General features: G+C 39.3%; 1 protein-coding gene across 14 annotated transcripts in view; it reads right to left on the reverse strand.

The window, feature by feature from the left end:
* Positions 1-12,899, reverse strand: part of MTRF1 (mitochondrial translation release factor 1) — a 67,331-nt gene that overhangs the window by 7,493 nt on the left and 46,939 nt on the right. For all 14 annotated transcript variants that reach the window (XM_045811116.2, XM_045811119.2, XM_045811115.2 and 11 more), the window contains one exon: positions 1,382-1,518. In XM_045811116.2, the coding sequence (XP_045667072.2) occupies positions 1,382-1,518 (137 nt within the window). The remainder of the gene's footprint in view (positions 1-1,381; positions 1,519-12,899) is intronic.

Raw genomic sequence — 12,899 nt, forward strand, 5'->3', positions numbered from 1 at the left:
TAAAAATTATTGTGTGAAACATCTGGTACTAAAATGCCAAATAGCAAGTAAATCCCAATGTCTTTTATTAATTCAAATGTCACTGAGTTCTTCGTGTTTATGTTATCACTTATGTGCCAAGAAGCAATGGTTTGTTAATGAGCATTCCTATCTGCAACTGTATACACTGATGCTGGACAACAACCTAGGATTACCACAGAGGATTAATATTCCATTAATCCTGTCACTTTCACTACTTGGAAGTTAGAATGTAGGTATGAAAAGCTAGAAGGGCAAAAGCGTGAGAAGATCAGGATATCTAGGCAAAAAGAATAATTAATGGGGGGCGCCTGGGTGGCTCAGTCGTTAAGCGTCTGCCTTCGGCTCAGGGCGTGATCCCAGTGTTACGGGATCGAGCCCCACGTCAGGCTCCTCTGCTGGGAGCCTGCTTCTTCCTCTCCCACTCCCCCTGCTGTGTTCCCTCTCTCGCTGGCTGTCTCTGTCAAATAAATAAATAAAATATTAAAAAAAAGAATAATTAATGGTTAAGTTTATATAATTCATTCTCCTAAAAGGCCACAAAGTTTTCCAGATTTAGTGTAGCATACCCATCTGCAAACAACACAAAAGCACTTATTTTACTTTCTCTTCCAACCTCTCTCAAAGACCAACTTTACATTTTTTAGGATTTAAAATCCTAACATTTGTTTACTTAAAACAATGACATTTACTCATTTTGCTTAGCATTAATCTACATATTTGAATAAATAATACTAGACATTTTCTATATATAGTACAAAATTCAGAAAGTACAAAAGGTATATATAGTGGAAATAAATCTCTCTTCTACCCCCCTCCCCATATGCCATCAGTAACAATCATCATTACCAGTTTTTTGCAGTGCCATTTACTTTTGATCCCACAGAGTTTTAATAAAAAAGCACAGGTTTTTAAATAAAAAATCTGCAAATCTCTTAATTTCCAGAGAATTATTTTATCTTTTAATCTAATCTCCTCTCAAAACAGTCATGATACAAACACTGGAGGGAAACAACTGGGAAAGAATTCTGAGTTTACACATATCTCATCTGTTCATTTTCAAACTGGCACATCCAAATGTAGCCATAATCTGTTAGTCCATATGCATGAAATTATTGCTTATTTACAAATAAGCATGTTTCCCTATGCTATAAGATATTCCCATTTGATCAAGAACAAATGCTACATTTTCTACATAAAATGATGACTGTTGTGCAGGGATATTATTATTATTTTTTATTTTAAGCAATCTCTACACCCAACATGGGACTTGAACTCATGACGCCGAGATCAAGAGTCACATGCTCTTCTGACTGAACCAGCCGGGTGCCCCACAAAGCTATTATTATACAATATATCTTACCTGCAGTTTTCTAGTACTTTGTTGCTGACACTTGTCTTTCTCAATAATCTGCTGGTACAGTCTAGCTCTCAACACACGCAAAGCTATTTCTTTATTTTTAATCTGTGATCGTTCTTGTTGGCATTCTACTACAAGCCCTGAAAAATAACAAGGATCAGAGGTAAACTGTAGCCTCCAGAAGCCAAATTAAGATAGAACTGAGATGCCAATGTTATCTCAATAAAACTGGAAAAAAAAGAGATAGGCCTCAGGAACATTCTAAAGGAGGAAAGGCTAATCAGGAAAAGCTCACAAAGGATTAAAAACAATTCAGACTTCACATACTTTAGAAACTGTACCTGAATCATGCTGATAAAAGCAGTAGATGGCTATTTCGATTCTGAGATCTGAAGGAGATATTTCAGATGCGAAGACTGGAAGCAGTAGCATCTGTAGATGGTTACACATACTTTCATTCCCACAGCTCTGCCTCTCCCTCCCAGCTCATTCGGACAGACAGCCCAACACAGGGTCCCACCCCCAGGCAGTGCTGCTCCACTCTCTGTTTTAGTCAAGGAGCACTCAGCTTTCCCCCCTTAAGCCACAAATTCACACAGAGCTGATGTTTTAAAAATGACTTTATACAACCCAAGTGTCCATCAATAGATGAATGGATAGGGGGCGCCTGGGTGGCTCAGTTGGTGAAGCGGCTGTCTTTGGCTTAGGTCATGATCCCAGGGGCATGGGGCTCCCTGCTCAGCAGGGAGTCAGCCTTGCCTTCTCTCACTCTCTCAAATAAATAAATAAAACCTTAAAAAAATAGATGACTGGATAAAGAAGATATGGGTATAGATTTATAAAGGTATATATTTAGGAGTTAAGATGGCAGAGGAGTAGGGGGACCCTAAGCTTGCCTCATCCCTCGAACACAGCTAGATAAATATCAAATCATTCTGAACACCCAAGGAATTGATCTGAGGACTGAGAGCACAAATTGCACATCTACAGGTAGAAAAACGGCCACCTCATGGAAGGTGGGAGTAGTGGAGAGTTGATTTGGGGGAGAGAAAAGCTGGGGGTACTTCGGAGGGAAGGGAGCCCTGATCATGGGGAAAGGAGTGAGACAGTGAGGGAGAGAGAGAGAAGCAACAGGCAGGGGATTGCACAAAAAAAAACCTATTCCCCAAAACCAGTGACAGGGAAAAGTGGAGGGGCTGACTACTGCTCGTTTGTATAAGCAGCGGAGCGCAAAGTCTGAAGTTTTAGAAGACTGTGCCATCGATGGGGTTGTGGCTGGCAGGCTTAGTGGTACTTTGGTGGGAAAGGAGGGTGGAGCCCTGGAAGTGGGCAGTGGGGTCTGAGCATCCCCTGGTCATATGGGTAGAAAGAACTCCCCTTTTTGGAGTGCATCTGGGCGTGGTGGCATGGCCTTTCTGGGGACAGAAGAACTAGTGGAGCCAATGTGTGTCCCTGTTCCCTCCATAGGAACAGAGACACTGGCTGAGCACAACAAACCTGGATGCTGGCGATCAGCTGTGCTTTACCATAAACCCCTGTGCGGCTGTGTGACTGCTTTTCTGGGACAAACCAGCAGTAGCCAGTGTGGCCAGACCTTCCCCAAGAGGATCAGTGTGGGTCTGTGCGTGTGGATCCCTACAATTTGGAGTTCTGAAACACAGCCATGTGCCTGCGATAAAACACAGCAGTATTGTGCTGCCTAGTACGCAAACAGCTCGGATACAAACAGGGTGAAGGCAGGGATCTGACGGACGCCAGGGACAAGGAGGGGTGATTGTTTGCTCATCTGTGAGGACTTCCTGAAGAGTGCTGGTGCAAACTCCCTGCTCCAGGAGAGAGAGAGTGCAGGGAAAGGCAATTTTCTCCCCTGTCCATCAGCACTGACTGACTTCAGTGAGCAACACAGTGCCACCCAGTGGGGGCTGAAGCTGCTTACACCAAGCTTCCCCAACCCCACCACCTCCCCCTGCATGTGTGTCTCCACTAGGGAAAGTTGGCCTGAGAATCAGCACAGCAGGCCCCACCCCAGAAGACCAGCACGGACCCCTTACAAGCACCAAGTCTACTGATCACATAGTGCTGGAAAGCTTTAGCTCTAGGGGAAATAGGATCTACCTTCTTTTTTTTTTTTTTTAAGATTTATTTTTTTGACAGAGGGAGAGAGAAAGAGAGAGAGAGAGAGCACAAGCAGGGGGAGAAGGTGAGGGAGAGGGAGAAGCAGGCTCCCCGCTGAGCAGGGAGCCTGACGTGGGGCCTGATCCCAGGACCCTGGGATCATGACCTGAGCCAAAGGCAGACACGCTTAACCCACCGAGCCACCCAGGGACCCCTGGATCTAGCTTCTTATAACAAGCAGACCAAAACACAGCTAGTTAAAACTTGCCACACACTGGACAAGGTCCAAACACCCCTCACTGTAGGCAAGGAGAAACTGCAGAGGACTGACCTGAGGGAAGGAGCAGACAAAACACAACAGCAGAGTGCACGCTCTGAAACACCTCCTGAATCACTAGGCCCAAGACAGTATAGGACCTCTTTTCCTTGCTGGGGTGGGGTGGGGGTGGGAACCTCTTCTTAATATAGCCACTACTCTCAGGAGCAGTAATATAACAGGCTTTCCTAACAATCACAAAAAAGTGACCTAGACAAAAATGACAAGGCAGAGGAATTCACCCCAAAAGAAAGAACAGGAAGAAGTAACAGCCAGGGATTTAATCCATACAGACAGAAGTAAGATGCCTGAACGAGAATTTAAAACAATTATAAGGATACTAGCTGGGCTTGAGAAAAGCATATAAGACACTAGAGAATCCCTTACCGCAGAGATAAAAGAACTAAAAAAACTAGTCAGGCTAAAGTAAAAAATGCTATAACCAAGATGCAAAACTGACTGGATGTAATAACGATAACAAGGATGGACGAGCACAGGATACAGATGTAGATGATAAAATTACGGAAAATAATGAAGCTGAAAAGAAGAGAGTAAGGAAAGTGTTGGATCATGAATGTAGATGTAGGGAAATCAGTGACTCTTTAAAGCATAATAACATTCATATCATAGGAGTCCCAGAGAAGAAGAAAGAGAAAAAGGGACAGAAGGTTTACGTGAGCAAATTATGGCTGAAAACTTCCCTAATGTGGGGAAGGAAACAGACATCAAAATCCAAGAAGCACAGAGAACTCCTATTAAATTCAACAAAAGCTGGCCATCACCAAGACATATCATAGTCAAATTCACAAAATACACAGACAAGGAAAGAATCCTGAAATTAACAAGGGAAAAATGTCCTTAACCTACAAGGGAAGACATCTCAGGTTCCCAGCAGATCTGTCCACAGAAACTTGGCAGGCCAGAAAGCACTGGCATGATATATTCACCATGCTGAATGGGAAAAATATGCAGCCAAGAATACTTTATCCAGCAAGGCTGTCATTCACAATAAAAGGAGAAATAAAGAGTTTCCAAGACAAGCAAAAATTAAAGGAGTTTGTGACCACTAAACCAGCCCTGCAAAAAATATTAAAGGGAACTCTATGAGTGGGGAAAAAAAGACCAAAAGCAACAAAGACCAGAAAGGAAGAGAGAACATCACCAGAAACACCAACTTTATAGGTAACACAATGGGCACTAAATTCGTACGCATCAAAAATCACTCTGAATGCAAATGGACTAGATGTTCCAATCAAAAGACACAGGGTATTAGAATGGATAAAAAAATAAGACCCATATCTATATGCTGCCTAAAAAGACTCATTTATTTATTTATATATTTTTTAAAGATTTTATTTATTTATTTGAGAAACAGAGAGTGAGCGAGAGACCACGAGCAGGGAAAAGGGGCAGAGGGAGAGGGAGAAGCAGACTTCCCACTGAGCAGGGAGCCCGATGTGGGACTCGAGCCAAGGACCCTGGGATAATGACCTGAACTGAAGGCAGATGCTTAAACCAACTGAGCCACCTAGGAGCCCTCCCCTTTTTAATGATTTTATTTACTTATGTGAGAGCAAGAAAGAGTGAGAGAGAGAGAGAAGAAACTCATTTTATACCTAAACACACTTGCAGACTGAAAGTGAGGGGGTGGAGAACCATCTATCATGCTAACGGACATCAAAAGAAAGTCAGAGTACAAACTAACGTTTAAATCAAAGACTGTAACAAGAGCTGAGGGAGGACACCATATCAATAAACAGGTCTATCCAACAAGAAGATCTAACAAGTGTAAATATTTATGCCCCCAACTTGGGAACACCCAAATAGAAATCAATGAATATCAAACATAAAGAAACTCATTGATAATAATACAATAACAGTAAGAGACTTTAACACTCCACTCACAGCAATGGACAGGTCATCTAAGCAGAAGATCAACAAGAAAACAAGGGCTTTGAATGATACACTGGACCAGATGGACTTAACAGATATATTCAGTACATTCCATCCTAAAGCAGCAGAAAACACATTCCTTTCGAGTGCACATGGAACATTCTCCAGAACAGATCACACACTGGGTCACAAATTAGCCCTCAACAAGTACGAAGAAACTGAGATCATACCATGCATAGTTTCTGACCATATGCTTTGAAACTTGAAGTCAACCACAAGAAAAAATTTGGACAGACCACAAATACATGTAGGTTAAAGAACATCCTTCTAAAGAATGAATGGGCTAACCAGGAAATTAAAGAAGAAATTTTTAAAAAATACATGGAAGCAAATGAAAATGAAAACATGACAGTCCAAAACCTTTGGGATGCAGCAAAGGTGGTCCCAAGAGGGAAATATATTGTAATACAGGCCTATCTCAAGAAGCAAGAAAAGTTTCAAATACACAACCTAATCTTACACATAAAGGAGCTACAAAAGAAACAGCAAATAGAGCCTAAAGTCAGCAGAAGAGGGAAATAATAAAACTTAGAGCAGAAATAATCCATATTGAAGCAAACAAACAAAAAACAGTAGAACAGATCAACGAAACTAAGAGCTGATTCTTCGAAAGAATTAATAAAATTGATAAGCCCCAACCTAGACTTATGAAAAAGAAAAGAGAAGGGACCCAAATAAATAAAATCACGAATGAAAGAGGAAAGATCACAAGCAACACCACAGAAATATAAACAATTATAAGAGAATATTCTGAAAAATTATATGCCAATGAACTGGACAATCTGGAAGAAATGGACAAATTCCTAGAAACATACAAGCTACCAAAACTGAAACAAGAAGAAATAGAAAATTTGAACAGACCTATAACAGGTAACAAAACTGAATCAGTAATCAGAAATCTCCCAAGAAGGGGCACCTGGGTGGCTTAGTCAGTTAAGCATCTGCCTTCAGTTCAGGTTGTGATCCTGGGGTCCTGGCATATAGCTCCAAGTTGGGCTCCCTGTTTGGTGGGGAGCCTGCTTCTCCCTCTCCTTCTGCCCCTCTCCCTGCTCATGCTCTCTCTCTCTCTCTCACTCACTCTCAAATAAATAAAAATCTTAAAAAATAAATAAATAAAAATCTCCCAACAAATAAGAGTCCAGGACCAGATGGCTTCCCAGAGGAATTCTACCAGGCATTTAAAGAAGAATTAATACCTATTCTTCTGACAGTGTTCCAAAAAATAGAAATGGAAGGAAAACTTCCAAACTCATTCTATGAGACCAGCATTACCTTGATCCCCAAACCAGACAAAGTCCCCACTAAAAAGGACAATTACAGGTCAATATTCCTGATGAACACAGATGCAAAAATTCTCAACAAGATACTAGCAAACTGAATCCAAAGGTACATTAAAAGGATTACTCTCCACGACCAAGTGGGATTTATTCCTGGGCTGCAGGGGTGGTTCAATATCTGCAAATCAATCAACGTGATACACCACATTAAAGAAAGGATAAAGAACTATATGATCCTCTTAATAGATGCAGAAAAAAAAGCATTTGACAAAATACAGCATCCATTCTTGATTAAAAACCCTCAACAAAGTAGGTATAGAAGGAACATACCTCAACATCATAAAAGCCAGATATGGAAGACCCACAGCTAGTATCAACCTCATTGGGGAAAAACTGAGAGGTTTACATCTATGGTCAGGAAGAAGACAGGGATATCCATTCTCACCATTACTATTTAACGTAATACTGGAAATCTTAGCCTCATCAATCAGACTACAAAAAGAAATAAAAGATCCAAATAGCAAGGAAGAAGTTAAACTTTCATTATCTACAGATAATGTTACACTCTTATGTAGAAAACCTGAAAGACTCTACCAAAAAATTGCTAGAACTGATACAGGAGAAGTCAGCAAGCCATAGTATATAAAATCAATGCACAGAAATCTGTTTCATTTCTACACATCAATAATGAAGCAGCAGAAAAAGAAATCAAGGAAGATTTCAAAAGAAATCAATCAAAAGAAATCAAAAAGAAATTTACACTTGCACCAAAACCCCTAAGATACCTAGGAATAAACCTATCCAAAGAGGTGAAAGATCTGTACTCTGAAAACTATAGAATACTTATGAAAGAAATTGAAGAGGACATAAAGAAATGGAAAAAACATTCCATGCTCATGGGTTGGAAGAACAAACATTGTTAAAATGTCTATACTACCCAAAGCAATCTATACATTCAATGCAATCCCTATCAAAATAACACCAACATTTTTTATAGAGCTAGGACAATCCTAAAATTTGTATGGAACCAGAAGAGACCCCAAACAGCCAAAGAAATCCTGAAAAAGAAAAGCAAAGCTGGAGGCATCAGGATTCCAGACTTCAAGCTATATTACAAAGACGTCATCATGAAGACAGTAAGGTACTGGCACAAAAACAGACACATAGATCAATGGAACAGAATAGGAAACCCAGAAATGGACCCACAACTATATGGTCAACTAATCTTTGACAAAGCAGTAAAGAATATCCAGTGGAAAAAAGAGTCTCTTTAACAAATGGTGTTGGGAAAACTCAACAGCCACATGCAGAAGAATGAAACTGGACCACTTTCCTACACCATACAGAAAAATAAATTCAAAATGTATGAACCATCAAAATCCTAGAGAAGAACACAAGCAGCATCCTCTTTGACCCTGGCCATAGCAACTTCTTACTAGACACGTCTCCAAAGGCAAGGGAAACAAAAGCATAATGAACTACTGGGACTTCATCACGATAAAAAGCTTCTGCACAGTAAAGGAAACAATCAACACAACTAAAAGGCAGCCTATGGAGTGGGAGAGGATATTTGCAAAAATCTGATAAAGGGTTAGTACCCCAAATCTATAAAGAACTTATCAAACTCAATACCCAAAAAGCCAAATAATCCAGTTAAGAAATGGGCAGAAGACATGAATAGATATTTTTCCAAAGAAGACATCCAAGTGGCCAACAGATACATGAGAAGATGCTCAACATCACTCGGCATCAGGGAAATACAAATGAAAACCACAATAAGATGCCACCTCACACCTGTCAGATGGCTAAAATTAACAAGTCAGGAAACAACAAATGTTGGTGAGGATGCAGAGAAAGGGGAACCCTCTTATACTGTTCATGGGAATGTAAGCTGCTGCAGCCACTCTGGAAAACAGTATGTTTTCACAACTCAAAAAAGTTAAAAACAGAACTACCCTATGACCTAGCAATTGCACTATTAGGTATTTACCCAAAGGATACAAAAACTCAGAGTGGAAGGGGTACACGTACCCCAATGTTTACAGCAGTAATGTCCACAATAAGCAAACAATGGAAAGAGCGCAGCTGTCCACCAACAGATGAATGGATAAAGAAGATGTGGCACATATATATATATATATATATATATATATATATATATATATACACAATGGAATATTATTATTCAGCCATCAAAGAGAATGAAATCTTGCCATTTTCAACAACGTGGATGGAGCTAGAGTATTATGCTAAGCAAAATAAGTCAGTCAGAGAAAGACAAATACCTTACGATTTCACTCGTGTGTGGAATTAAGAAACAAAAGAGATAAACATAAGGGAAGGGGAAAAAAAGAGAGGGATGCAAAGCATAAGAGACTCTTTTTTTTTTTAAAGATTTTATTTATTTATGTGACAGAGAGACAGCCAGCGAGAGAGGGAATACAGCAGGGGGAGTGGGAGAGGAAGAAGCAGGCTCACAGCGGAAGAGCCTGATGTGGGACTCGATCCCCGATCGCCAGGATCACGCCCTGAGCCGAAGGCAGACGCTTTAACGACTGCGCCACCCAGGCGCCCCAGCATAAGAGACTCTTAATGATAGAGAACAAACAGGGTTGATGAAGGGGAAGTAGGCGGGGGATGGGCTAAATGGGTGATGGGCATTAAGGAGGGCACTTGTTGTGATGAGCACCGGGTGTTACATGTAAGACATGAATCACTAAACTCTACTCCTGAAACCAATATTACACTATATGTTAACAAGAATTTAAATAAAAATTTGAAAAAGAAAAATATTTATATATATAACATATCCATAATGGCACATTACTCAGCCATAAAAAAGAATTTAAAAAAAGAATGAAATCTTGCTATTTGCAACAACATGGATGTAGAGGGCATAATGGTAAGGGAAATGTCAGCTAGAGAAAGACAAATACCAGTGATTTCATTCATATGTGGAATTTAAGGAACAAAACAAACACACAAAGAAAAACGAAGACGAAAAAACAGACTCTTAAATATATAGAATGAAATGGTGGTTACCAGAGGGCAGGTAGGTAACGGGGATTAAGGGTACAGTTATTGTAATGAGCACTGAGTAATGTATAAAATTGTTAAATTATGTATACATATTATACATATATATATACACACACACACTATATATTTGAAACTAATATAACAGTGTAAGTTAATTACACTGGACTTAAAAATAATAATAAAATGAATAGAAAAAAATAAAAATGACTGTACAGTTGATCTTTGAACAACACAGGTTTGAACAGCACAAGTTCACTTATACACAGATTTTTTTTACAATATAGTATTATAAATGTATTTTTCCTTCCTTTTGATTTTCTTAATAACATTTCCTTTTCTCTAGCTTAATTTATTATAAGAATGCAGTATATAGGGAACACCTGGGTGGCTCAGTTAAGCGTCTGCCTTCAGCTCAGGTCATGATCCCAGGGTCCTGGGATGGAGTCTGCATCGGGATCCTTGCTCAGCAGGGAGCCTGCTTCTCCCTCTACCTCCCTCTCTCTCTAACAAATAAATAAAAATTTAAAAAAATCTTTAAAAAAGAGAATGCAGTATATAATACATACAACACAAAATCTGTGTTAATCACTGTTTATGATATTGGTAAGGTTTCTTTCTCGTCAACAGTAGGCTATTAGTAGTCAAGTTTCGAGGTAATCAAAAGTTATATGTGTATTTTTGACTGCAAGGGGCTGGGGGGGTTAGCACCCCTAATTTCCATGTTGTTCAAGGATCAATATATAGATGTTGTATATATTGTTGTTGTACATAGAAACCGACGAAGAGAAACAAAACTCTTTACAAGGAAGAGTTTAGAGTGAATGTTTCTCGGTTGTCTGGGCTCTAAATTCAACTAAACCCACATCTAATCATGCATGTTTTTGTTAGCCAACTTCTGGATTTGGGTGGGTTTCACCCACTGTGTAGCCCACTTACTAGCCCAAATCTAGACCTGAAATAGTGACCCTTGAAATTTCAGGCTGTGCTGTTTTTAACTTTGTAGCTCCCCCTCTGAAGGTCTGTGTCCAATCCCACTCTCAGGTACATGAGAGGTGAAAAGTACTTTTCTTTCTGAATCACAAAACCCAAAAACCATATTAGCTTAGGCCAGCTGAACTGATATAGTGGCAACTATTTTGGTGGAGACTTTAAAAATTCCTATAAAATTCTACTGTCCCCAAACAAAATTCTACTCTCCAAATTATGTTTTCACTCTGTCTAAATAAGCTACAATCTACACCTGCTAATACTTTTAGCAGAAACACCTAGGTTTCACCTCTATTATTCTTTCTTTTTTGAATGTTAATGATATTTTTAAATTTTAACCCTCCAAGGTACTATTACTGCTGCTTTATACAGTTGGTTTTTTTTTACTATTATTAACATATAGCATATTATTTGTTTCAGGGGTACAGGTCTGTGATTCATCAGTCTATTAGCTTATTATTTTTTATTTTTTTAAAGATTTTATTTATTTATTTGACAGAGAGAGAGACAGCCAGTGAGAAAGGGAACACAAGCAGGGGGAGTGGGAGAGGAAGAAGCAGGCTCCCAGCGGGGCAGGGAGCCCGATGCGGGGCTTGATCCCAGAACCCTGGGATCATGCCCTGAGCTGAAGGCAGAGGCTTAACGACTGAGCCACCCAGGCGCCCCTATTAGCTTATTCTTGACTGCTTTACTGAAGCCTTGTATTTGGGCTAGGGCACCAACTTGCTTTCATCTTCAGGCATTTGCCTGGAGCTGTCCTGGATCTGCTATTTTTTTTTTTTCACCACCCAAAAGGATATGAAAATACTCATTTCAAGGCGGCTAGACATTCATAAGCTTTCCTTAAAATTCCTCTTCTTCTCAGCCCACTGGCAGGAAGCTTTGCTTATACATTGGCGCTATCCAGTGGCTCAGGTCGGAATTTTTAGCTTGAAACTCTCACCAGCTCAGTAATTCCCAAGGGAATCACTTGATCATATATTTTAATATACTTTCTATAGAGGAGTATTGAATCATATGTATTCCTTAGGAATAGAGGATTAGGGTAGGGGGAGGTAAGCTGAATAATAGAAGAGCTGTTGAAATAAGATGCTGGGGTTGTTAAAAAACTGTAAATGGGCTTTGAAATACAAACAAACAAACTTTTCTCAGTGTTGTTTCAGTACTCTACAGGAGATTCCAAAATTCCAGGTAGCAATAGTACTGATTGGGTATTTAATATATATTTGCTAAATAACTACATTTATTACTTAAAAGATTTTCAATTATAAATGAGAACAAATATACCATATTTATTCTGAATAGCTCATTAAAAAAGATGAACATCTCTGAACTTGAGATGCATCTTACACTCATTGGCTTATGATAGCTTAATTGGTAGTGTTTTTTATAGTTCTTCCTAGCAAAAAAAAAAGTGATGGGTCTTTCAGTTGATGAGTTCTTAGATTAGCTGAAAGAAATTACACATAATCAAAGCTTAAATAAAAATCCTGTAATCTTACAAGTACAAAATGAAGTAAAAAATTAAATTTGATTTGGAAGAATTAGGTATTATCCATAATCTATGATGATGAAGGAATACAGTGTAAGAATTACAGAGGCCCACTTTCACTAACTGGTAAGAAACTAGAAAGCTTGCTTGAAAGCACAAAATATTAATGTCTTCACCTTGATTTGATAAATTTACCCAAAAAAAAGTAACTTTTCCCTGAACAAACATTTAACCATACCCCATGGTACCATTCTTCCAGTGGTTGAAAACTGGAGTTCTATTGAAGCAGTAGGTTAGAAAAAAATGTGTCTTCAGAGTCCATTTGTAAGAGGGGAATGGAAG

This window comes from Ursus americanus, chromosome 10 (assembly GCF_024610735.1).
Source record: "Ursus americanus isolate L20-20 chromosome 10, mUrsAme1.1.p, whole genome shotgun sequence".
NCBI lineage: Eukaryota > Metazoa > Chordata > Mammalia > Carnivora > Ursidae > Ursus > Ursus americanus.